At 43.7% G+C, this 25,094-nt stretch overlaps 1 protein-coding gene across 12 annotated transcripts; it reads right to left on the reverse strand.

Annotated features, from left to right (window-relative positions):
- EXD2 (exonuclease 3'-5' domain containing 2) lies at positions 1-25,059 on the reverse strand. 12 transcript variants are annotated; one of them, XM_050975028.1, is made up of 10 exons: positions 24,667-25,059; positions 22,102-24,002; positions 14,746-15,151; positions 13,579-13,835; positions 12,389-12,515; positions 11,313-11,638; positions 8,866-8,972; positions 8,509-8,644; positions 7,426-7,782; positions 1-6,673 (listed from the first exon to the last, which is right to left on the reverse strand). In XM_050975028.1, exons 3-10 carry the CDS (start codon positions 15,082-15,084, stop codon positions 6,457-6,459), a joined length of 1,866 nt encoding a protein of 621 aa, XP_050830985.1. In that variant the 5' UTR covers positions 15,085-15,151; positions 22,102-24,002; positions 24,667-25,059; the 3' UTR covers positions 1-6,456. The 12 variants fall into 12 exon arrangements, with proteins under 12 accessions (XP_050830985.1, XP_050830986.1, XP_050830988.1 ...); XM_050975029.1 differs by having other exon boundaries at positions 24,529-25,059; XM_050975031.1 differs by having other exon boundaries at positions 22,102-22,235; positions 23,847-25,059.
- Positions 25,060-25,094: the final 35 nt, after the last annotated feature.

Below are 25,094 nucleotides of genomic sequence, written 5' to 3' on the forward strand. Positions count from 1 at the left end.
TAGGGATAATGATTTTTTTATTCATAATACACTGAAAGGGAGTCCCACTCATATTTTCACACGCCCCAGCAGTCAGACAGTCTCTCTGCTTTTATTTACGGCTAGAAGTCCTGGACAGAGTCATGGCACAGAGGAAAAAGGAAAAGCAACTGGCAGATCTCAGCTAATGCAAAATACTGTCTGACATTTTTCAAAGAACAATTGCAAAGGACTTGCTGTTAATCACTGTGAAACAGATACATTTCAGATCCCCACAGAGCATGATACAATGCAAAGCAGCTTCTTAGAGCAGCAGGGTTTTTTGTGAAGGGAGTTTGGACAGGCAGTTTTTCTCTTAAGCCTGTGTTTCTGACAGCTGCCTAGTACCCTTTCCACAGGCTTGTCACATTTGTACCGAGATATATAAATGCCTTCTCCTTTTTTCCTTCTTTTTTGCACAATCTTTCACTTTTTTAAGAAAAGAAAGATAGAAGCCATATTGCCTGTCATCTATAGATGAAGCCGAAATTTTTCCTGTACAAGGAAATGGCTTCTTGTTATCTGAAGATGACATCTCTGTTTTACAGTAAAAGCCTCCATCCTCTTTTTTTTTTTGTTCTGTTCTCCTTACTCCCCCCCATCTCAAAGCTGAACTTATCCAATAGCTTGCAAAGGAAAGTAATAAGAGAAAAATGGTTTTGCTTTGTTTCCTGGTGACCAACACCACTGAGACCCCAGGTAGCATCACACTGGCTAATTCAAGACAGAACAAGTTCCATTACATTTAAGTGGCAAGAGAGGATGCAGCACTAATCTTGGCACAGAAAATCCTTGCCAGAGCTGCCTGCTCTTCATGGTAGAATTCACAGTGATAGAGGAAAATGTTTTGATTAAAAGAAATTATGCTCCATGTATGTTTATTTGGCCTTTGGGTTTTTTTTTTCCTTCTACTAAGCTTAACCATGTTGGCTCACCTGCATTACCCTCTTTACCTGTAAAAGCATTTAACAAAACCAACTTGATGCAGTGCTAATACAAGAGAGCTCACTGTGGCTCCTTTTTAAAGTCCCAGGGAAAGCTGGATATATCTTCTTTGCACTTAGCTCAAACTGCCTCTGCCTTTCTCCAGAACAATGTACCCCTCAGGGTGAGGAAAAGCCCTTATACCAATGGTATGGTACTAAGTAGAAGAGGGAGAAAGTTCTTTGTTATGGCCCCTATCCCAAAGAACATCAAAGGGGATGGCAGCCTGTGGGAATGAAGAAGGTCTTACAGGTCTGGACAACTGTGGGGGCCCAAAAGAAGGAGATCAAGGAGTGGTGAAGAGAATTGACTTTCTAGTTCAAACTAGAGGTGCCTCTAAATCCATACAGAGCACTGCAGACAGGCAGGTGAGTCCTTGTTACAGAGGCTCCCTTTGCATGTAAAAAGACCTAGTTCCTTCAAGACATTCAGGCATGGGGCCAAGGCAGTGAGGTGCTTCTCAAGGCAACCACGTTGCCTTCACGGAAAAACTCCCACCAAAACCATGTTACAGACAGTGCAGAGTTCAGATACTCCCTAAGGAGCCAGAGCAATAGAAATGCAACAGGAAGAGAACTTACTATGCCTGCCATTACTGAATGCCAAACAGGGAATGCAAGCCCACAGGGATATGTTATCTTCTGTCCTGTCAGTTACAGATGTGACAGCTGGGACCTTTAGTGACTGTCAAAGGAGGAAAACCAAGGCACTCCAAATGCCAAGACCATCAGCAGCATAATTAACATGTCATGTGTGGTCTGCTCAAAAGTGCAACACCTACTGTACCTCCAACAGACAATGCTGCCCAGCTGGTAAATCCTGCACCTTGCAATAATGTCAATAATGTAAAGCTACTGAAAAAATTAAGAAAAACCACAAACTGTAGTGTTTAGAAAGGCAGAAATCAGTTTGTAGTCCACGGAGGAAGGGCTTCAAGGGCATTGCTTCTCCCACTCCTGAGGCAACTCCTGGAAATTCATACCCAGTCGTATTCTTACAGAAGAACATATGAAACAAAAAGGATGGAAGCAAGTTCTGCAGGGAATTCATAAGCCAAGACAGGTTTGGAGATCTCAGCAGATGTGGCGTGCTCCCCACTAACCTGCAAGAACCAGTTTGAGACAGGTGGCACCAAGCACCAGGTAAAAGGGAAAATTTTCTCCCCCATCTCTGGCAGCATACTTTGGACAAACTTAAAATGTGAAGTGACAGGCAACAGAAAGAAAAACCTCATATTGTGAAAGCCAGCCCATACAGAGAGCTTTGCCAATTCTCCCCCTGCACAGATAAAATGGATGTGTGTGGTTAAGTGCAGCACTGTCCCACTTAAGATAAAATACTTGGGGCAACCGAGATGAATGCTCAGGCTGAGAAAAATCTAAGGTTTCATTTGAAGAAATGCAGACCTGTAGCCATGACTGACCAAAATGACCAGGCCAAGGACAGCACCTGAATCCAGTATTCAAACATACCTGAGCAAGCTCACTACCCCATTGCTTAGAAGTACAGTATTGGTGCCAGCATGGGCTCTGCCACACAAATCAGGGAAGGCACTGGAAAGGGAAACTCAGAGGGTGAGGTCCAGGTGTTACTGAAAGGAACAATGACCTGTAAGGACTGGGTAAGACACAAGGAAAGAAGAGAAAAAGCAAGCATGCAAGAAAGGAACAAGAGAACTTCAAAAGTGGTAAGTCTGGTAAAAGAGTAAATTTTTATAGAATGTAACAATTAGCAACGGAGACATACAAAGAAGTTTTATCTATAGACTAGTAAAAAATTTAAAATCATAATAAAATAAAGCCAATCTATTTCTTCATCATAAATATATTGCTTCCCCTCTTCTTTCAGATTGAATTAAAATCATGCAAGTTAAGGATATCTTACAAACAATAAGGATCTTAGAAAATATTTGTAAAGGAAGTTCTCCTTGCTAGTTTCTGTTTCTGAACAAGTGATTTGGGAAAAACCCTCTTCAATGATACCACTGGCTCCTCAAAAATAGAGGATCTGCAGTCCAGTTCTTGTCTCCACATTACTTTCTTGTCTCACAAACAGAAAAGACCTGAGCCTGTGGTCAGCCAATCGGTTCCAATAAAGAGTTTGATCAGGAGTTCCTATATCAGAACAAAGGGAGGAAAAACAAAGCAGAACAAAGAGGTGAAACGGACACCTTGTACTCCTGATGACAGAAAAGGAGTTTCTGAGTCACGCAGAGAGCTCTCAACACCCCGATCAGATGGAGACAGGATATAGCAGTATCTGAACACATGCTCAAAATGCTTTGGAGAGAAAAAGTTATATCCAAACTGCTGCTGTAGGCAGGAAGGTCATGCTGGGATTATAATCAGCTGTGTGAATGAGCACAGAGACACACCGCATTTGGCTAGATGATTTCTTTTTTTTTTTTAAATTGCCCTTATAATGAATTTATCTCATTTGGAGCTCTGTGATAAATAGTATTTATCATGAATCTTTGATTCCTCACACTGCTATTGCAGCTCCTCCGGGATGGCATTAATGTACCATTTCTCTCCATGGTTCCTACTTATCTCAAACAGTCTCTGCTATAAACAGGGTTTTTACCCCTGGCCTGTGAAATTTCTTGAATTATCTGATAAGGGCCAGTTTCAGCCACAATCACAGCAGGTCCAGGATTCTGCCCAAATGTTAAAAAAAAATGTGGGTCAACTGTGCTATACACAGCAGTGTGAAGATAAGGGTTTTACTGAAACTTCTTTGCAGAGGCATATAAAAGTTGAGCATAGCTTCATCATTCAGTAGAAGCACACTCATCTCATGCAATCAAAATCATCAAAAGGGATTGTACAGAAAGGAGTGTGTATTTTTAAAAAGTTATCTTTAACTAAGGTCTAGCACCAGACAAAAAACATGAATATTTAAGGAAGTAAGACAGCAGCACATCTTAAAAAACAATAATTAGCACACACTAGCTTATATTTTCAAAGCATTTTACAAAAACATGAATTAATTAAGCCTCACAACACCCTTGTGAGATAGTTAAGTATTATTAGTCCCATTTTAGAGACAGAGAAACAGGCATGAAGAGAGTAACCTGCTCACCACCACACATGTCAAATCCAAGTACAGAACATCAGATTTTCTATTTTTTGCCATGTGTGGTTAGATCTCTTAAAAGCTTCTGGTCTTAAATTTAAATTGTTTCCTCTCATCCATTTTAAGACACCTGTCCTTATTTCAGTCTGATATGAAAAGGTACTCATCAAGTGCTATTCAAAGAATCATTGAATGATTTGGGTTGGAAGGGACTCTAAAGAACATCCAGTTCCAACATCTCTGCCATGGACTGGGACACCTTCCACTAGACCAGGTTGCTCATAGCTCCATCCAACCTGGCTTTGAACACTTCCATGGATGAGGCATTCACAGCTTCTCTGGCAAGCTGTTCAAGTGCCTCACCACCCTCACAGTAAAGAATTTCTTCCCAATACCTAATTTAAACCTAGCCTCTTCCAGTTTAAAGCCAGTAACCCTTGTTCTATCACTACACACTCTTGTAAAAAGTCATAGGAGAGGTGCTCCAGCTGTCTGATAATCTTTGTAGTCCTCCTCTGGACTTTCTCTATTACGTTGGGAGCCACAGAACTGGACAGTACTCCAGGTGGTCTCACAAGAGCAGCATAGAGGGGGGGAATCACCTCCCTTGACCTGCAGGTCATGCCTCTTTTGATGCAGCCCATGATGCAGCTGGCTTTCTGGAAAAGTAATCAATGCATTCCAGGAACCTCCTGAATTGCTTATGCCCTGTGTTGCCTCTTCAACAGATATGAGGTGGCTGAAGTCCCCCATGAGGACTAGGCCCTGTGAACACAAGGTTGAATCTATAGAGGGCTTCATCCACTCAGTCTTCCTGGCTGGGTTATGTGTAGCAGATCCCCTCTGTCACCTGTCCCTGCCCTCCCTTTAATCCTGACCCGTAAGCTCCTGATGGACTCCTCATCCATCCCTAGGCTGAGCTCCATGCACTCCAACCAATCATTGACATGGAAGGTGACACCTCCTCCTTGCCTCCAGGGCCTGTTCTTCCTAAAGGGCCTCCATACTTCCATTCCAACACTCCACTCATAGGAGTTATGCCACCCAGTCTCTGTAACAGCCCTGCACGCGTGAGCACACTGCTCACAACAAACAAGCAGAATTAGGAAAAACATTTTTTATAAACTGTGTGTTACTGGAAGCTGTTTAACAAAAGACTTGACATGGGTATTTTCATACTGCCAGAGTGTCACTTCTCATCAGGCACCTGCCACCAGGAAACTTGCTGAAGCCTATCTGCAATGCTGGGGCAGCTCAGAATCTGCAAAAAATAAGGTTTCATTGCTTCTTCCATATGAGAAATCTCTCTCTGGCAGGGGGTCTTCCCTAGAAAGAACTCTTATGAATACAACTGCACTGAAAGCAAAGAAAGGTTTTTATCAAGAAGACCCTTACCAAAAACCTAGGTTGAAGAGACCTTCAAGATCATCAAGTCCATCCCAGCCCTAACACCTCAACTAGACCATGGCACTGAGTGCCACATCCAGTCTTTTTTTAAACATATCCAGGGATGCTGACTCCACCACCACCCCAGGCAAGCTATTCCAATACTTTAACACCCTTTCTGTAAAAAACTTTTTCTTAGTAACCAACCTACATTTCCCTTGGCACAGCTTACGACTGTGACCTCTGGTTCTGTCAGTTGCTGCCTGGAGAAAGAGACCAACATCCACCATACTACAACCACCTTTCAGGGAGTTGTAGAGAGTGATAAGGTCACCTCTGAGTCTCCTTTTCTCCAGGCTAAACACCCCCAGCTCTGTCAGTCATTCTTCACAGGGCTTGTGTTCCAAGCCCCTCACCAGCCTCGTTGCCCACCTCTGGATGTGCTCAAGCGTCTCAATGTCCTTCCCAAATTGAGGGGCCCAGAACTGGACACAGCACTCCAGGTGTGGCCTCACCAGTGCCAAGTACAAGGGAAGAATGACCTCCCTGCTCCTGCTGGCCTCAGGGTAAAGCCAAGGGCACAAATGTATGTCAGAAAAATCTAGAAACATTCATCTATTGTGCTTCTGTTACCTTTCTCTGAACTCACTGTAATATGAGAGATGGTCTGGAGGCATCAGACATCCTGAGAGCAAGAAAATGATTCTTCATAGTCTCTTTGAGAAGACAAGTTCCCTTATCATATCACTCTTGCCCTGAACTAGTAAGTCACAGACTAGGATTAAACTTCCAAACTACGTGAAAGTTCAAGTCAATGGATTTAACTCTATAAACCACCAAATTTAATTTTAACTGGCAAACATGGCAGATCTACTGCTGCCTTTTTGAAAACCCAGGCCCCAGGTGTTAGTGGAGACATAGAAATAAAAATAGTCTTTCCATCTTCAGTTACATATGTCCATTAGACACTATCCAGAGTCCAGGAAGTAAGTTTCATGACAGCTTGATCTGAAGATCCTCCCCATACTTTTGGATCAACTTCACATGGTTATGGTCCACTGACCATTGCTCTGGGAGGTGTTTGGGCTTCATGCTGTCCAAGAAATGCTGCCGCCAGCGTCTTTCCAGCTGCATGAGAGAGCGCAGGCCTCCTTTAGCACAACACTGCACCACCTTCAGTCCATGTGGCACGTAGCTCTCATTGCAGATCCTGCCAGGACACAAGCACAATTTATTTTCACACAAGCCCGCTGTCAGACTCCAGATCTGTCTCCAGTGAACAGCAAGACACTGAAGATACTTTCAGCTGCAGAGTTTAATTACAGACAAAGGGTAAGCTAACCAAGAGGGAGAGTTTTAAGCTTTGCTTCAATGCCAGACTGGTTTCTGGAATGCAGTTACACTGTAAAGCTGGTTTCTCTGAACGGAGAAAGTGTTCTTCTTTACAGCAACACTAAACAAAGCTCTTAAGGTCCATTACAAGCTCCTCAGGAGACTGCAAATTTCTCAAGGCAAGAATTATATGACCCTTCAGTGTGCTGAGCCTGTCACTGAATTCCCTGCCTGGATGGGTTCTGAGTTATAACACCTGCACTTTACCAACAATGGCGAGCATAACAAGGAGAAGATACTAATTTCAAGCAGAGACTAGACACTTGTTAAGAAAAGATATTTAGGGAGATTTTGAGAAAGTGAAGAAGAGAAGACTTCCGATATGACTGTCCTTCAGACTCTTTTCCTGATCTGTCCTTCAAAAGAAGTATAAAAATGTTGGAGGAGAAGATGGAGAGCAAGAACAGAAGACTGGTGAGAAGGAAGAGAAAGAGGAAAAGAAACAAGAGCTGCAGTTCAGAGACCAATGGTGGGTTGATGGGAGATGGTTATAAACAAAAACAAAACCAGTAAGAAATGCAATATAAACAACTAAAAACCTTACACCCAGCCTACACGGGCTTGCTATACCTGGTTTCCAGATCAGCTGCTGCCTGGAGCATCTCTGGAGTGACTGTGTCTGTGTTATAGAAGTCCTTGATGCCTTGCAGCAGCTCTGCCCTGCGGGGGTCAGGCAGGCTGTCTGCATTCAGCAGGGCGCGCGCCCCCGAGCGCACTTGCCTGCGCAGAGGGTCCTCCAGGAGACGCACACCTTCCTCGGAGCCGATGGGAGCCCCAAACTCCTGGGCCAGCTGCTGTTTGAGGTTGTTGTCATAGTAATTGGAGATGGCATGGCAGGATGTGCAGAGTAGGAGCACATCATGTGAGTTGTGGTCCTTCATCTGGATGGGGAAGTGTCTTCGGTATTCATGAGGAACAACATTCTTCCTAGAGAAGACAAAACAGAGAGTTCATTGCATTTGTCTGGAGCTGCTGCTCCCCAGTTCCTCCTCTTCCTGCCCCAGAAAGGGTCAGCTGAAAGTCTAGGTGAGCAAGGATTACCAGGACACATAGTACAGAAAGTCATTATTTTTATTATTTTCATTTGTAGTTCTCTCGCCAGATTTTCGGTTATTTCTCTTTTTTCCTTTCCAAAAATTCAAAATTCATCACTTTCAATTAAAGATTCATACTGGGAAAAAAAATATCAAGTAATGCACTATGAGAAGTATACTTCTCAACTAATCAGTAGCAGACAAAAAGACAAAGAGAAAAGTCTTGTTCTTTTTGACCTCATGAGCTTTAGGCTCACCTAAACCTTTCAAAAATAAAGGATTAAGTAGCGGAAGGAATAATACAGCTCTTTTTGGAAGGGTATGCCACCTAGCCAGTGTGTGTCAGCACACTGCTGCCCCTGTCACTCAAACTGCAGCACATACATGTTCCATAGACTTTGATTTGTCTTAGGATCAATATCTCCTGCCTCTCTAAGAGGAAAGGCTGGTCTCTTCAGTGTCTCACCCAGCCAAACTGCAGAGCACTCAAACAGTGTCCCAGGACATGAACAAGCACAATGTTTCAGGCCACTAACCAAGCTTCTGGATGCCAAACTTGATGCAGACCTTGGCCCTGTTTTAGAGGATGCATTTTTCTCCTACCCACTAAACAACTCACCGGATATAGGATTCTCGCTTGCCACATACAACACAGAGGTTTTCTTTGACTGTCAGATAATAATCAACTTGGGACTCAGGACGTCCTGAAGGCTCAAAACGCAGCTTCACAACAAAAGGGTCTGTGCTAACTAGCTCTAAAAGGATAAAGACAAAGAGAAAATATTCAAGACAAATTGTATTGGAGAGCTAAAATAATGATGCTTCAATGTAAGAGTCATCCTAGTGAATCCCCAACAATACTTCCAATAAGAAAGGATACCTAAAAAATAATGCTCCATTAGGAAGATGAGAGAGATGAGAGAGAGAGGAGAGGGAAGAGCATTTCAAATACCAACAGGAAAACTGGTATGCCTACCTCCAATCCCCTTGTCCAAATACCACTGAGCCTTCTTGCGATCACACGTGCACAGGGGCTGTCCATCTGGTGCATGCAGGAAGCAGTTGTCATACAGTGGAGATTTTCTATGAAACAAGACCAGTATTACAGCAGCTATAATAGCATGCAAAAACCCCCAGAGCTTTCTATAGCCCTCTGTGCCACACTGCAGCTCAAGCAGCTTCCTCCAAATCACAGAAGTACCCCTAAACACAAACTTGAGGCTGCTGAGATTCCATAGTCTGCAGCTTAGGGAAGCAGTACATCTGAAATTTTATCCAGGGTTCACCAGCTGGCTCTAAGGTATCTTTGCTCTCCTGCTGCCAACAGAATTGTAACTCCTGAATCCCAGTTTTCAAGAGATGCTACCAATGAAGACAGCATTTTAAAAAAATTGAAATAGAAAACAAAAGAGAATTGAAGTCACAAAGGATGATGAGCTGAGAGTAAGCTCAAAGAAGGCATCAGCTTACAGGTAAGGCAGTTTCAAGGATTGGCTGCCTAAGCCTGGATTTTAGTGTTTTTTATGAAAATTCTAAAATTTAGTGTGAATAGCAATTATTCACCCAAGAGAAATGGTCCAAAACCACTCCTGCACTGGGAACTTGAACACATGAGTTCAGGAGAACAAGAAAGCTGAGCTGATGCCCTCAAACACAGGCCCCAATCTTTGGCAGTGACAAGAAGTCCTGTGTGAGCAGTCTCTGGCAGTTTGTGGCAGTGTGTGGAAGGGCTCTGTTTTGCAGAAAACATTTCCTTACTCTGCCAACCTCCTTCAAACAAAATTGAAGCGTGGAGCAGGCTGGGCTCAGAGAGGACCCATGAGGAACTGGCCAGACATGTCACAATACACTGCAGAAAAGTTTCCTTTCCTCTCTACAGCAAGATTGCACAAATTAGTTCTCAGCAGAGCTCTACCAGCTAAAAAGGTTGATTCATAGGCTATCTCCTTCCACTGAACATCCACAGTTCAACTCAGCCACCATGACAATTTCAGAATTTCCAACTCTAAATGAATAAACAGACTTAAAAAGACAGGAAGAGTGTAAAAGGACTTTTGAAACCACATCCAGTGTTATCACAGACCAGAGCCACATTGCAGTAAATACTGTAAAAAGCAGTAACTTTACAGATCTCTTATGAAGTCAAGCACAGTTAAAAACAAAATATAAATAAACATATATGGGAAGATCTTAGTTTATCTTGGAATGTAATTTTGTTTAAATTTTAATCCTCCTATGAGATGCAGTCTTCCTGTATTGTATTACACAGGCTCCAAAAAAGTTAAAAGAAATATGAGGGACTTGCTCTGTAAAACATAATACTGCTAATAATACTGTTAATCACTGCTAATGAAACCAATACTATTGATTACACTAAAATTTCTCCATTGCCAATCCAATTAACTTAAAAAGAAGAAAACAAATTCAAAAATTTATTTCTTTCCCAATGATACTTACATGTAATTTTAGTTATGTCCAATGACAAATTTTATTAGATTGTATCCTAACAAAAGCAAACATACAGATACCCCACATCTTCCACTGCACTGAGCTTAAAGCAACTTTTCCAACTTGTTTTTAATTTAAAAACAACTGAACTCTTGCTAGCTAAAACTCCTAAGAATTTAAGATTCACTCTAAAAAAATGCCTGCAAGGATGGTAATCCTGAATCCAGCAATAGCTGCCTCTCAAGGCTAAAGCAGCACTTTAGCCTTTCCTATTTATTTCATTCTATTGAATGAACTAAATTCTTTCCTTTAGCCCCCTGGCCAACACAGAAGGGCACTGCTTTGCTGCTACCACAGGCTGTTCCTTCCTGTGCCCTCTGGCACCTCACATAACATCTCACCCCTGCTAACCTCAGACTTCAGCCCTGCCATCTCTGTGGCCACAGTGACATGGGATAGCAAAGGAAAAACAATAGTCCACGAGGCAGACCCTCATGAAAGGACAAGCTCTGTGCAGTTGCCATCTTTTCCTTGGAGAAGACAGGGCACAGCTGTTTGAGCAGCAGAATCACAGAACATGCCAAGTTGGAAGGGACCCCCCAGGATCATTGAGTCTAACTCCTAGCCCTGCTCAGGACACCCTGGACACCCAAGAATAACACCTGGAAAGCCAACTGCCTCCTGATAGGACTCTGCTCTCTGGCTAATGCTTCCACAGGGGAAGGAAGGAAGGGTAAAATTAAAGACAACACCTCAACTTGCTCATGACTGAAGTAGAGATCTCAGTGCTGCCCCTGCTTTCAATACCACCTAGAGGAAAATGATGAAAACAGAAACAGGATCTGACCCCTACGACTGTTAGGTCCTGTGTTCCCTTTCCTAGCTCACATGAGCTACTTTGTTTAATGACTAGAGCATGAGGCAACACTCAGGGTTTTCCCCATGCAATGCACAAAGATGTGCTCATATACTCACCTTGCAGAATATCCCACACCCAGAGGCTTTCGCTTCTGCCTCCGTGGATCTCTCATTTGCTGATTGCCAGAGGGCTGGCCGTTCACCCAGGATTTCCGATTCTTTGTTTTCTGAGGGGAACGTCCCTCTGCACTCTTCTCCTCTCCTGTGCTGCCACTCTTTCTTCCTCTAAATGGGATATCCACCAAGCCCTGGCATTTAACCCGTGCTTTCTCCCAAGCAGTGACAGAGTTTTCACCTTCAGATGTAGCAGGGAGGCTGGTAAATCCCAGCAAATGGAAGAACAGAGCCACTGAGACCTGGGCATCCCTAGCAGCATAGAGAACCTGCAGAAAAGCACAGAAATTGATACTGACAAACAGCAAATACTCCCAACATTATCAATCTGGAGTATTTAGCAAAAGATACAGTAAAACCAGAAGCTGGATTCATTTTCTTTTGAAGTTCACATGAAGCTTTGCCACTTGAATGGCACTTTAACAACAACACCAAGTCCCCCAGGATGCCCCCAGGAACTGCAAGGGACTGAAAATACATTTAGGTCAGACATCCTCATATCCCACCAATTCCTCCTTCATAAAAAGTTCCGTTTTGGAACACTAAGAGTATTCGGCATGGTTTTTTGTCCTGTCACTCCCTCTGCTGGTCATTGCTTATGCCATGCAGGCATGTGCAGCTTGACTAAAGAAACGGGGCAGTCAGGGAAAACTCAGTGCTCTAAAGCAGCTGAACAAGATTTCCAGGGCCTGTCTCATAGTGCGCTGACTGCTACAGACTGAAGAAAATAATAAAGAAGTGAGGTTTTGGAAACACTTCTTCAAGGAATCTTGCCTCACAGATGTTTCAGGACTAAAGGAAAACAAGGGTAAAGAATCCAGGGAGAATAGCAGAAAATGATCTTCATGGAAAAGGAGAGGAATGCAGGCAGTGAGTCTGAAATCAACTTTAGGTGCTGTCACACGTAAGGTTTTGAGGTATAATTTGAAAAGTCTCAGATCTCCCTGTTGTAAAGTCTCTTGTGCAACTAATAAGGTTACTTTTCCTCCCAAAGGAGTAAGTTGAAGTGGAGAACACACCTGATCTTGTGTCAGTTCTTCTGCTTCCCAGTTGCTGCAACGCACATGAGGAGATTTGTCAAGTGGGAAGTTCAGGACTTTTTCAGCTAAAGACTTAAGGCTAAGGCAGTTGTGAAGTAGATCCTTCCTTTAATTCAACAAAGAAAGTGAAACAAATATATTAAAAATGAAACTCTACACTCATGCAAATTCAGATGGCCTCATACAGCCTGAGCCTGTGAGAACACAATGCACATGATGCATGACTCAAACACAGCTGCCTCTCAGCTTTACAGGCCCTCTCCCCCCCTCCACTAAAATGTCCTTTCTAGATTTAGTAATTATCTCGTGTCTGCAATATGCAAAGCAGGCAAGGCTGGGAGTTAGTAACATTTAAGGCTGAAGTGTTTGGCTCTGAACTACTCCCTTCTGAACTAAAGAAGTTCATCATATGTGATGGACCACTTGTCTGAGGGATTCATGAGAAGCCCAAGAACCAGGAATGACTCGGAAGAATCCTGGCCACTAGAGACAAGAAGTCCATCCTCAGTGCTAAAAAGGCACCAACAGGTCAGCAAACGCATGGCCCAGTTCACTAACACCACACCAAGGCACACATATAATTGTACATGAAGAATATCTGCAAGTAAAACATTTTGTTTCAGGAAGAGTGAAAGATAAGAAAATGGCATCACAAGTGTAATCTTCCCACAGAAGAACTGTTATTAAAAGAGAAAATTTGAACTGGTTTATTTAGTAATTTTTCAAGAAATCTTGAAATTCAACAGTTCCATTTATATGCCCTGTGCATGTCCATTTATCTCACACTTCTTGGTGGTGTATTCAAACATCTGCTGACACAGTGTTCATTCTTACTGCATTACATCACTGAGCCTGGACTTCTTAAAAGCTGAAGCATGGTGCACAGAGAAGTCCACAAAAGTATCAGTCTGTGAGAGAAGACTAAGGGACACAATTAGCAAATGAAATCCTCATTAAGATTTCATTTCTATTAAAATCACAGAACAGAAGCATGACCTGCTCTTGGGCTGCAGCTATCAATGCCCATTTTCTAAAGCCACCCTAAGAATTCCAGACATACCAGCATGATATCATTCAGCTTATGCAAATCACCTAAGATATATTTCCAGCTTTCCAACAAATGATGCCTCAAACCCCAGATGGACCTACCTCTGTCTTCAGACACTTACCGCTGTCTCATGGCTAAATACCGGAGATCCATGCTCCCTTTGACTGGAAGACCATAATCATTAAGCAATTTGCAAGCATCTTCCCAGCATCCTACCCCAACTTTCAACACAGCACTGTCTGCCATGATGTCCACCAGGGTCTTTGGAAGAGTCTGGCCACTGGCAACAAGCCTGGGCAACCGAACAAGAATGCAGAGGCCACTGGAAGAAGCCATCTGCAACAGGGATACAGGATTTGCTTTTCCCTCCACAGATACCTGTAATGAAGTAAAAAAATGAGAGTCCAGGTTACTGTATTTTTAGTAATACCAGAGCTGAAGCAAATTGCTAAAAAGGCCACTGAAAGCAGGAAATACTTATGAGTTTACATGGCCAAGTTTTGTTACATGTCTCTAAAAATTAATGGCAAATTATATGGTCTTTTTCACAGTATTACTGTGCCCAAGCTACTTCTTGCCACATTCCCACATGACAATCTTTTCCCCTTTCACCCTTTCCCTTCATAGCTGAGCTGGTCAAAGAAATCAGAAACATTTTTGAATCCACATCAACACAAAGCCACCCACTATACAAATGTGTATGGCAAATATATTGTTTAGCTGGGCTTTATAGTAATGACTGTGGAGTGAATCAATTTCCAGTCAAAACAATGGCAAAGCCATGCTTTATAAATTACTTTAAGCCTGTTTGAGATATCACGGATGCAAATGTACAAGCAGAAGAGGAACTTTGTTTTCTGGTTGTCCCAGTGAGTTTTATCTATGTATCAGCATTATCCTCCTTCTTGGACTTAACATTTTTAAAATATTGTTTCTTAAGTATGTAGCTGGATTTAAAACAGTGTAAGCCCAAACTACTTCTAGTAAATCACCTTTAAAAAGATATTACACAAAACACATAGAACTATATTTATCCATACAACTGTTAGTAAAGTCGATTTATCACAGGAACTCAGTAGACAAATACATCTGGTGAATTAAAAACTTAGTATATTTAAACATAAAAAGAATCAAAATTAGCATCTGCCTCACTGCCGTCATGACAGACAATCACAGTTTCAATAATCAACACTGGTATATGTTTGAGCAAAGAAACTGCTCCATCCTCAATGATTTCCTCATGTAATTTGCAATCTAAAGGAGGGAGAGGCGCTTCTTGATCACTCACCCACTCACAATCAATTCCAAGAACCGGCCACTTCTCCAGTTCCTTCTTCAGCAATGGTTCAGTATGATCCCACTCCTCCTGCTCTGAAACTATCACTATGTCTGCACCAAGGGTGCTCTCTATCCAGAAAAAGGTGGGAGATCTGAAGAAGGAAAGCTCCTTCTTATCCTCTGCCTTAATGAGTTCCTCATCTCCTGACTTTCCTGCTGCTTCCACTTGCTGACTACTACAGCGTGTTTTTCCTTTCCGATGCTGGGTTGCTTTCCACAAAACCAGGCCCCCCAGTGCAACACCCAGCAGGGTCGCCAAAGTAATCGTCACGGCTGTTTGCTTGGCCATTTTTTATTGCCCTTTCTCCCCCTTCACCTCATCCTCTCAAAACGGCATTGTGGGATTTCATCGTGGCCTGCAGAGAAAAATAAGAGAGGAAGAAATTGAAGACAACTTAATAAAATGTGTTTAGAGATATTAAACACATGTAATGCTATCGTAACAAGGTTCTAGCCATAACTTGTAATTGTGACAGAAAAAAGGTCTGGGTCCCCCCCATTGGGAGCCTGGGGACAGAATACTGCAGTGATGGATTGGGCAGGAAAAGGAGACTGAATGCTGCTGTTGATCATACCACTAAAAACCTTAAAGGGAATCCATTAAATTAAACTGGTGCAACTTGGTGCTTCCACAAACTCTGCTATTCCAAAAATAAAGTAGTCATGGTTATTATCAACACCTTTTAGTTCAGTTTGTAACTAGATCAACCTAAACAAGGCCAAAACGAAATTGCTGCAGAATAAGCACGTCTCTTCACACATTAGTAAATAACATTTACTAATGGGCATTTATTTGTCCATTACATTCACATCCATACTAGGGTCAAATGGCTCTTCAGGCATTGAAAAGCCCTAGACAGCAGCTTATTTTTAACATAGCTGTCCTTCTACTATAAAGAAGCTTAATACCCCTTCAATAAACTGAAATCAATCCAGCGCCTCCATCCCAACCCACCACGTTGTTTCTAAAGGGCTGTCCTTGTGCACATTTCCCCACAAGGAGAAGTTCAGGTGTCGATGCTACTCCAGCATCGATGCTGCACAGTCGCTGCCAGCACCCCGAGCACGGCCCGGGCACCTGCCTGAGCACCCCCGAAGCAACAGGTCGTTCACTGCCACCCCGTAAAATGAGCGCGAACACCGGCTGCCACGAGCCCGCCCGCAGCGACGGCCTCTCCCTCGGTCCAACAGCCGCTACCCCTCTCGGAACCGGGGGATGCCTGTGATCATTCTGCGGATCCCCGCCGGGGCAGGAGAAGCCCCTGTCAGACACCCCGGCCCCCTCTCAGCCCCGGCGGCAGTGCCGCGCCAAGGCCCGGGGGCGGGCCCGGGATCCCAGCCGAGCGCTCCTCCGGGCCGCGGCCAGGCCCGCCGGGATGGAGACAGGCGGGGGAGTCCACGGCTCCCCTCGGCAGCAGGGGGAACGTGCTGCGCGCTTTAGGTTCGGTCGTGATTATCTACCCCGGGAAGAGGCCCGAACGCCGGGAGCGAGCATGCGGGAGGCCGCGGGCGCACCGGACCGCGCACCGGCGCACCTGCAGCCGCAGCCGCGGCTTCTCCGGGACGCACGCAGCAGCCTCTCCCCGCGCCCGGTCCCGCCGCCCGCCCGCGGCCCCGCCGGGCGCCTACCGATCCGCCTGCGTCCCGCGGAACGGCTGCGTCCGGCCGCAGGAACGCCCCGCGGGGCAGTCGCCACACACACCGGGAGTCTTAGAGTGGCGGACGCTTCCTCTGTGCCGGCGGTGCGAGTGGGCGGTGGGCGCCGCCATGTTGTACGGCAGCTAGTGGCGGGGCGGCTGGGCAGGCGCCAACGTGCCTTCAGCCGGGGCCAAATGCAAGAATACTGAGAAGGCAGCTCTTTTTAAAGGAGATTTTTGGAGTGAAAAGTGCGGTTTGTTGCCGGCGACTAGGGAGGCCTTGAGGAGTGAGCCGCAGCGGGCGTAAAGTCACCCACACGCAGAGCACCGCGAAACCCCTGGGGCAGGAGGGACCACATAGAATGGGAAGTAAAGAACAAAGGGAGCCGGGAAAATAAATAGTAAATCGCAGCCACCTCCAAAGTGGCAAACTGGAAGAAAACCTAGAGGGAACAAGTCAAATGGAGAGTGTTAAGAAATTAACAGAGGAACATGCCACTTAATCATGACAAGTGATTGTTCCCCCCGTGTGTGGGGAAAAATACGAAGGTTAGAAGAGTGATACCACAAAACCCGGACAGTAAGTATACAGGCAGCTGCTGTATCCAGAGTTACGATCATCAAGGTTTGAGGTCATCACTGTTAAAAAGCAAACGAGTTTCCGGCCCAAACTCCATTGCAAATGAGAGGATCTGAGCGCCCAATTTCTTCAAATTCCTTTGCAATTCGCAGTATCTCCCAGATTGTGTGCTGTTAGCTTTCCAGTGAGCTGCATCTATTTGAAGTAGAAACTGAACCCATAGAAAATACTGTGTTAAATGAATTTAACAATCTGACAGCATCAAATTTTGTTTTGTTTTAACTTTGCCACTTGTCATCACGGTGGATCTCCCTAGCAGAGATTGGGTATTTAGCAGACATGTTGTCCAACGAGTGCAATAAAGAGGCTAATGGCTGGCACTGGCAAAAATCTTCTACAGAAGCTGTATTTTTTTCAGTTTGTAACTCATCTTTATTTTCCCCTTTCTTTTTTTCTTAACTCAGGAATGAGGTACAGACATCTTGATAGCTCACAAGGAAAACAGGTGATTTCCAGAACACTTTTCTGAGCAAATAAGGCCCTCTACCTATCAGAAATAAGATGACAAGGCTATTAAAGGTTAAGCAGCTACTTGTTCTAATGACCTGATCTATTGCCAGCATGATGTGGCCATATCCTACCGCTGGGGTAGGATCAAAGCTTTGTTTTCCATTGGCTTGCATCTGTATGTTGAATGTATAAATGCTTTATATCTTACAGTTACAGCTTCTGTATCATTAGTGTTTCTGCAAAGCCTCTCAGTCTTGCTCTACACTGACGAGATATTTATCCATTTTTATATTAATTCACTGAGTTACAGAGGATTGCAATCTCACTGCAGTAACTCACACCTTGTCTCTGCTTTATTCTCCTCTGGAGGGAAGGTCTGCATCTCCCTTTCAGTCCCAGCCTGGCCCCAGCTTCTCCATCCATCCCTGTGCTCCGATGCACCAGGCACAGCTGAATTGCAGGTCACCAAGCAGGAGCCAGCAGGACTCTGAAGTTTCTCACATGACTTGTGCTCAGAAGAAAGGTGCATCATATGCATGCTCAGGGGAGAAAGCTGGAGGGCTCTGGCAGTACCTGAGTTCCCACAGTCAGATGGACATGTTCTGCCTGTTTCTCTCCCTCTCTCTTCCCTTCACACATATCCTTCAAGGTATAGTGCTTTGTTTTGTATGGTCATTGGAATCTAGCATAAACCTGGATTGCCCCTTGGATGGATAGTCCCACATTTCCTGTTGTACCTCCCTCCCTGCTCCCTTGCTCCAGCACCCACATATCTGTAATGACAGCGTCAGAAAATCATGGAACTGATCCATCTGTAAACTAGTTCAAGGACAAAAGGTAACACATGGGACACAACAGACGTTTCAAGGCGAAGTGATTGGAAAGAGAACCAAGAAGATGAATGCAGCTGGGCTCTAGGATCCAGCTGCCCTACTGTGGGGCAAGCAAGACATCCGTAAGAGAACTCTGTAAGAACTCAAGCACAAAATACTGAACAAATCTGCAAATAAATTATCTATTTTAGTTTCTGAATTAATAGAAGTCTGAAGTTACAATAGAGAAAATGCAATAAAATACTCAAATATTTATTACACATGTGAGTGAAAATTATGTGAGTGAAAATCTCACGGAGAAGATGCTAGCTTTTCTCCAAGTAAGAGGATTATATCCCTGGTTGCATTTAAAGCCTTTATTTTTCATGGCATCACTGACAATACAGAGTCCTGTAAGCCACAAGTCTCTTTAACAGCTTGTCTTTTACCTACATAGCCATTTATTCAAGTATAAGGATTAAAATTAAAAATAAATGGAAGAAACTTATGCATGAGTGCACTCTGGCAAAAAACAAAACAAAATGAAAGCACAAAAACAAACAAACAAAAAACTCCAAACCCACAAACAAACAAACAAAACCCCAAACAAACCACAAGTTCCCAAAAGCTGATAGGGACATTGCTGAAGATGAGAAGATAACAAAGTGAGTAAACACCCAACTGCTGGCTTAGCCTTACTTATAAGAAATTTGTTACAGCAGGTAACTGGAAGCCTTTACATGGTAAACAGCAACATTTACTTTTCTGTGTCTGTAGCCTGACATGAGATCTCCAGAGAGGTCTCTGTCAAAAGACTAATTTTTAGCCTGATTTCCTAAGGAAAGAAGGCTTATGAAATTACTCTGTGTTGGTGTTTCTTTGGGTCCCATTACTTCCCCCACTTTCCTTGCCAAAAAAGCATGTTTAAACCATTGCTAAATTCCACCTAAATTTGTACAAAGGTAACAAGTGAAATGCAAAGCCAAATGGATGAAACAGGTCCTAATAAAGCTGTCATCGATAAAATGGTAAGCATGTGCAGACACTGCTTAGTATATATATATATGAGAATCCAAAGAGCAGTACCACATCAGGACAAATCCATAGGAAACCAGGCTTCACTTGTTCTGCTGATCACAGAAAAAATAATTATTTAAAAATGACATTAGCTCATCCTTTAGGAGGGAGAAGACTAGGGTAAATGAGTCAGTGTTCAAAGGAAAATCAATGACAGTGGAATATCAAAGGACAGAGGCTCCAGTGAAGACTTAAATTGCTGGTAGCAGACAATGAGTAGAGAGCTGCATGTAGTCACCACTAGCTCATTAATAAACCCTCTCTTTGGGGCCCCGTCCCAAGCTACAGAAAAAAGCCAAACTCACATTTCAACTCCTAATGGGATTTATCTTCCTTCTGTTGATGCTAGTAACACCATGACTACATATGCAAACGAGCCATTTTGAGCAGGGTTTGTTTTAACAGGGTTGATACCAGGAAGGCAGTAGGGTCTCTTTCCTCAAGAAGTCAGAATGAGAGCAGTTTCAATCAATTGTGAAGCCCCATCCTAAACTAGTGGAGTCTCACACTGCAGCCAGGTGGATAGAAGGTTTAGCTTCTGTTGAAAAGGCAATTCTGCTTCCCCCTTCTCCCTGTCAGCATTCTTCTCCAGCCTCAATTCTGCAAATCCTGGTGCCTGCTTGATTCAAGGAATTAAGTGAGCAGAAAGCTAGCACTGCAAAAAACTGGGTTTTCTTCTGGTTTAAATCCTTGTACTAACTCATCATGCAGCCAGATCTCAGTGAAACTACATCTTATGCCAAAAGATGAGTCAGTGGTAGCTCACTGAAGGGATCTGACAGAGTTTGCAGGTTTTGCAAAGAATCTGAAAAAAACTCAAGAGGTGTAAAATGCCAGATAATCCCATGAGGATGAGTTGTATTAACATCAATCATCATCAATGTATTTCTTCCTTAATTGCCAACTATTTTCATTGCTTATATAGAAAGAGAGATTAATTTCTCAATTCCATTTCTTGAAGAGCTTAGCCCAGTAGTTCAGTCCAGAAGGCACTCTGAGTCAGCCTCACTGTTTATGGCTGCTAAGAATACTACATCCCCCATCTCCAAAACTCATCTCTCAGCTGGGCACTCCAGACTAGTTTGTGCTGATTTTGGCACTCACTGGGACACTTCCACGAGCCAAATAAACACATGGCAGATAAGCAGTAAGTAGCAGCATCAGCATAAAGAAAGGGACAGAACACAGAGCCACAAAAAAAAAAAATAAAGCCACCTTTCAGTGGCCACAATTCATTAGATTGGTTTAGCTGCATGTTAAACCTACATAGCAGAAGAGCAAGCCCCAAAGGGAGGCATTTGAGATAAAAATCCTTGTTTTTCCTACCTTTCTGGTCCATTAAAGTAAGCAAAAGGAGAAAAACCCAGAATTTTCACTAGAGGGAATAAATTACACAAGCAAAATTATTTTTTAAAAAATGATACGGCTAAAATGTGATGTAGTCTTCTTGGTTTACACTTTCTTTCTACTGACCCTCAAAAATAAAAAATATTGGTATAAATAAACAAATGAATAAAAGCCTTGACTCAGCTCCACTTTCCTAATTACGCATTCACTCTCTGTGACTCACTCCATAGACATCCAACTATCAGTGTCCAAACTTCTCAGTTTCCACTCTGGATTAACCAAAGCCAATCAAAGGTTCAACAGAACCCCAAAAAGAGTGTTTAAATATCATCCTTTCTCGCCTGACACAATCAATCATGCTTAACTTAAACACTTTTTACCTATTGAAGACTTCCTAGTGTTTGGCAGACTCTCAGAAAACTGTATCCTTGGTCTTTTGTTACCCTCCTACATTATCTCTGAGTTAGCTCTGGGGAAAGGAGCAGATCCAAAAATCATCTGCAGAGAGATATTAATTTATTTGTATTTCAGATGAGATACCTCCCCCTGTCCAAACTCAAAACAGTCTTCTCTCTTCTGCGAATGATTAACAGGAAATTAGAGCTCAGCAGAGCTAGAACTCTTCCCTGAAAGCCCTCTTATTATCTTCTTTGTGAGGATCCATGGACAGCATTACCAGTTTACCTGCCACTCAAGCTTGTCAACTGTCTGGTCTAACTGAAATGTCTTTGTAGATCCTAGCACCCAGGGTATATACTTCCATGTGGCAGCTCCAAAACAGCCCTCCATTCTTGCAGTGAAGACCCTTGTTCTCTTGCTGATACACAAAGATTGCCCTAATACCTCTCCCTCCAGCATTAACCAACACAGCTCCTAATGCCACAGCCATTGACCAATGGAAATGCCAGTCTGACAGCAGAGCAAAACTGACTGTAGGCCTCCTATTAATGATCAAATACACCACAGCCATCAAATGGAAACACCTAATGCAATTGAACAGATTCTCCCAATTCAAATTGGTTCAGAAAAATGTTGAAGGGATAACTTTGTACCACTAGACAGTGAACCCCGATCAGTTATTGTCAGTCCTTCCAGAGGCAGAACAAAAAATCTGTAGCATGGACAGAAGCTAATATGAGAGTAATGTGACACCGTGGCCATACCTCATACAGATCAATTTAGTACTGCTGAGAGACTGAGCTCTGCACAGCCTTGGAATTAACAACTCTGAAACTGCAACCCAAGATTGTTTACATAGATCATTACTCTAACCACATTACTTCTCTATTTTAAGGATCCTCCTAGTTCCCTCTTCTGTATTGCATCAAACATTATTTACTTACCTTTATTTCCAAGGGCATCTACAGCAAGTCACCACCCTGTTCATTATCTCCCATTTCCTTTCCAGTTGACTCCTCCACTCTGTTGACTACTTGTTGAAATTCCAGGCAAAACATTTGTTGTGTTTGATTTCATGCTGCTTTTGAGACATGGAGGAGACTGTGAACATGCTGCAGAATTCAACAGCTCAAGCAGTGTGTGCAGACAGACTCTGGCTTCCTGTGCCTTTTGAGTGCGGCCAGGCTCAATCCAATTTGGTCAGTGACAACCAGTCTCGGTACAGCACCCCCATGCTAACATGTCCCCCAGAACAGAAACTTGATGAAGTTTGATCTGTTTGACTAACTTCTGTCAGTACATCAATTCCATTGCAAGCTGCAGAATGTTCCCGTTAAAGGAGACAAAGATGTTTCACTGATGCTACTTCAGTATGACTCAGGACAACAGTGTATGTGCTTTGGAGAGATAACAGCACTCTGGCTTTATTAACATAGACACCGGTCATTTTCCAAGGAAGATATTACCTGTATAGGCTAAGGTAGCTTCCTTAGGTGTTATATTCAAAATTAATTCAAAGAAAGGAAGGAAGAGTATGAAAAGAAAGCTTACCAGTACAGTTTTTTAACCTATAAGGTCATGTCATTGAGCAGAAGAGATTGACAGTTTGCTATTATTGTTCTTTTAAATTCTGACTGCTTACAAATGTGATTTTAAAAACACCACAAAAACAAACAAGCAGAAAAACCCCAACAAAACAAAAACGAACTCAGTTAAATCTTTCTTTAAAATCCTGGAACTGGGAGCTTAGGAAATAGTTTTATTTCTATGCAAAACCATTTAAGTACACAGGTTTCCTTGAGACTGGATCCAGAATGTGGAGAAAAAGCACTGGAGATTTTATTACATTGCATATTTATTTCAGTACAGAAACCAAAGGTACTCAAAGATACCCAAACTGAACAATACTTTAGGAAAGGGGAAAAAGTGAAATCTTGCTGAGTGAGCAAGTTTCTGATATAATTGTAATGGTGCAGAATGTCATGGCATGCAAGCAACAAAGATATAAAATATGATTTTATAGCAATGTCTGAAGGCTACCTATGTCTGAAGCTAAGGTAATAAACACAGACCATGATGGACAGTCTTTGCCTCTCTATATTGAGGGTGGCGGGACATGTTACATTGCAGTAGTTGGCCATCAACAACTGTAACTAGAAAACATCCTTATGTACAGTTCAGATTAGAAGAGATTAACTGCTTTGTTTTCACTTCAATTGTGAAGCATTGTTAATTGTTAATGTTAACACTGTTAATGTAACTTTTTACATTCTTTTTTTATTCCCAATTAGAAGAGGAAGTTTTTTATTTACTTTTGTTATGTGTTAAAATTAAGGCTATTGTGTTGTCAAATAAAAAGCTTGGTTATGCAGGATTTGATGTTCTTTCTATAATCTTAACCAAGAAGAAACCCAAAGCACTTAACTGACTTTTTATAATGAAATAATTTCTATTTCTATGGAAAAGCTGTCACCAGAATATGACAGCAGTCTAAGAGTACTCAGTCATCTTGCCACATCACAGTTTATGTCAGGGACAGTTTTCCCACTGCTTATTTTAAAGTTTCAAGGCTCCTAATTCCCAGCAGATGCAGTGCTACACAAAGATGGCCAGGATGGTCAGGCTAATTCCTCTCACCTTCTGAAAACTGTATCTTCCCTAGGTACTGGTGCTATGAGGAAATACAGACCTAAAAGTTTCAAGTTGCTCATTTTGTGTGCAGGCAGCATGCAGTCAGCTGCAAGGTGGGACTGGGGGTCTGTGCAGCGCCTCAGGGACATCACCCTTTGAGTGACACTCCTGTTGCCTGACATGGCATCAGATGTTACCTGAGAAGTACAGGGTCCTGTGAAAGAGAAAAGATATTCCAGTAAGGTAAAGGTTGGGGTATTGTTAAACAGTGAAGGACACTGGTTACTTCCACCTGGTTAGCCAGCTGCGTTTTGGGGTTTAGTTAACAGTGGAGGGTAAGAGAAGAAAATTCATCTGTACTTCGAGGAGTCTTCCAAGGGCTGCAGAAAGATCTACTGACTCACTTGTGATGGGGCAACCCTTCTGTTTTCAGTGTTGCTCGGGAAGGAGCAGAAGAGAGCAAGCTATGAAACCCATAATAACTATCATAGAGAAAACAATCACAACAACAACAACAACAACAACAACAACAACAACAACAACAACAACCCCTTCAAATTCTAAAGCCATAATGCTTTGAATTCCTGTAGAAATCACTCAGCATTTACAGAGGACAAGCCCCACTTCAAACCGCCCCCACACTTGAGCTGTTTTTCCCCTCATCTTCCCTCCGGTGCGTTGCCCGCCCATTGCCTCAAGGCGGGCCGGCCGTGGCTCCGGAGCGCTCCCTTCCAACTCACCGCTCGGCGGGAGCACCTGCCCGCCCGCCGCCGCCTCCCGCCGGCCGCGGGGCTGCAGGCGGCACAGGTCACTCAGCCGAGCCGGCTGAGCGGCGGCGGGACGCGTCCTCCCGCGGCTCCTCCGAGTGACGGGCGTACCCGTTCTCCGGCAGGTCCTCCGAGTGGCGAACGTGTCCTTCCCCCAAAAGGTTCCCGGAGCGGCGAACGTGTCCGACCCGCTCCAAGTTCCCGCAGGGGCGAATGTGTCCTTGCCCCAGGAGGTCATTGGAGTGGCGAACGCGTCCGTCCGTCCCCGGAGTGGCGAACGTTACCGTCCCCCCGCCGGGGCGAGTGTGTCTGTCCCCCCGCGCCGCTCCAGCAGCGAGTTAACCGGCGGCGGCGCCACGCTAGAGCCGGGCCGGGAGGCGCGGGCTGCAGCTGAGGATCAGCTGCTGAGGGAAGCGGGGAGGAGCCAGCGGGATCAGGAAGCGGCGGAGTGTCTAACACCTCTCTGCCATGGCTGGCTAAAGAAAAATCATCATAACCATAACAAGGGGGAAGCGGGGGAGGGGAGGCGGCGGCGGGGG

This window comes from Serinus canaria, chromosome 5 (genome assembly GCF_022539315.1).
Source record: "Serinus canaria isolate serCan28SL12 chromosome 5, serCan2020, whole genome shotgun sequence".
Lineage (NCBI taxonomy): Eukaryota > Metazoa > Chordata > Aves > Passeriformes > Fringillidae > Serinus > Serinus canaria.

Excerpts from the sequence above, each read along its gene's own strand:
- EXD2 (XM_050975028.1), bottom strand. The coding sequence starts at position 15,084 with ATGGCCAAGCAAACAGCCGTGACGATTACTTTGGCGACCCTGCTGGGT. Across the intron at positions 11,639-12,388 it reads AAGAACTGACACAAGATCAG|GTTCTCTATGCTGCTAGGGA; the intron begins GTGTGTTCTCCA and ends GCTTTTCTGCAG. Across the intron at positions 8,645-8,865 it reads TTTGGACAAGGGGATTGGAG|AGCTAGTTAGCACAGACCCT; the intron begins GTAGGCATACCA and ends TTATCCTTTTAG.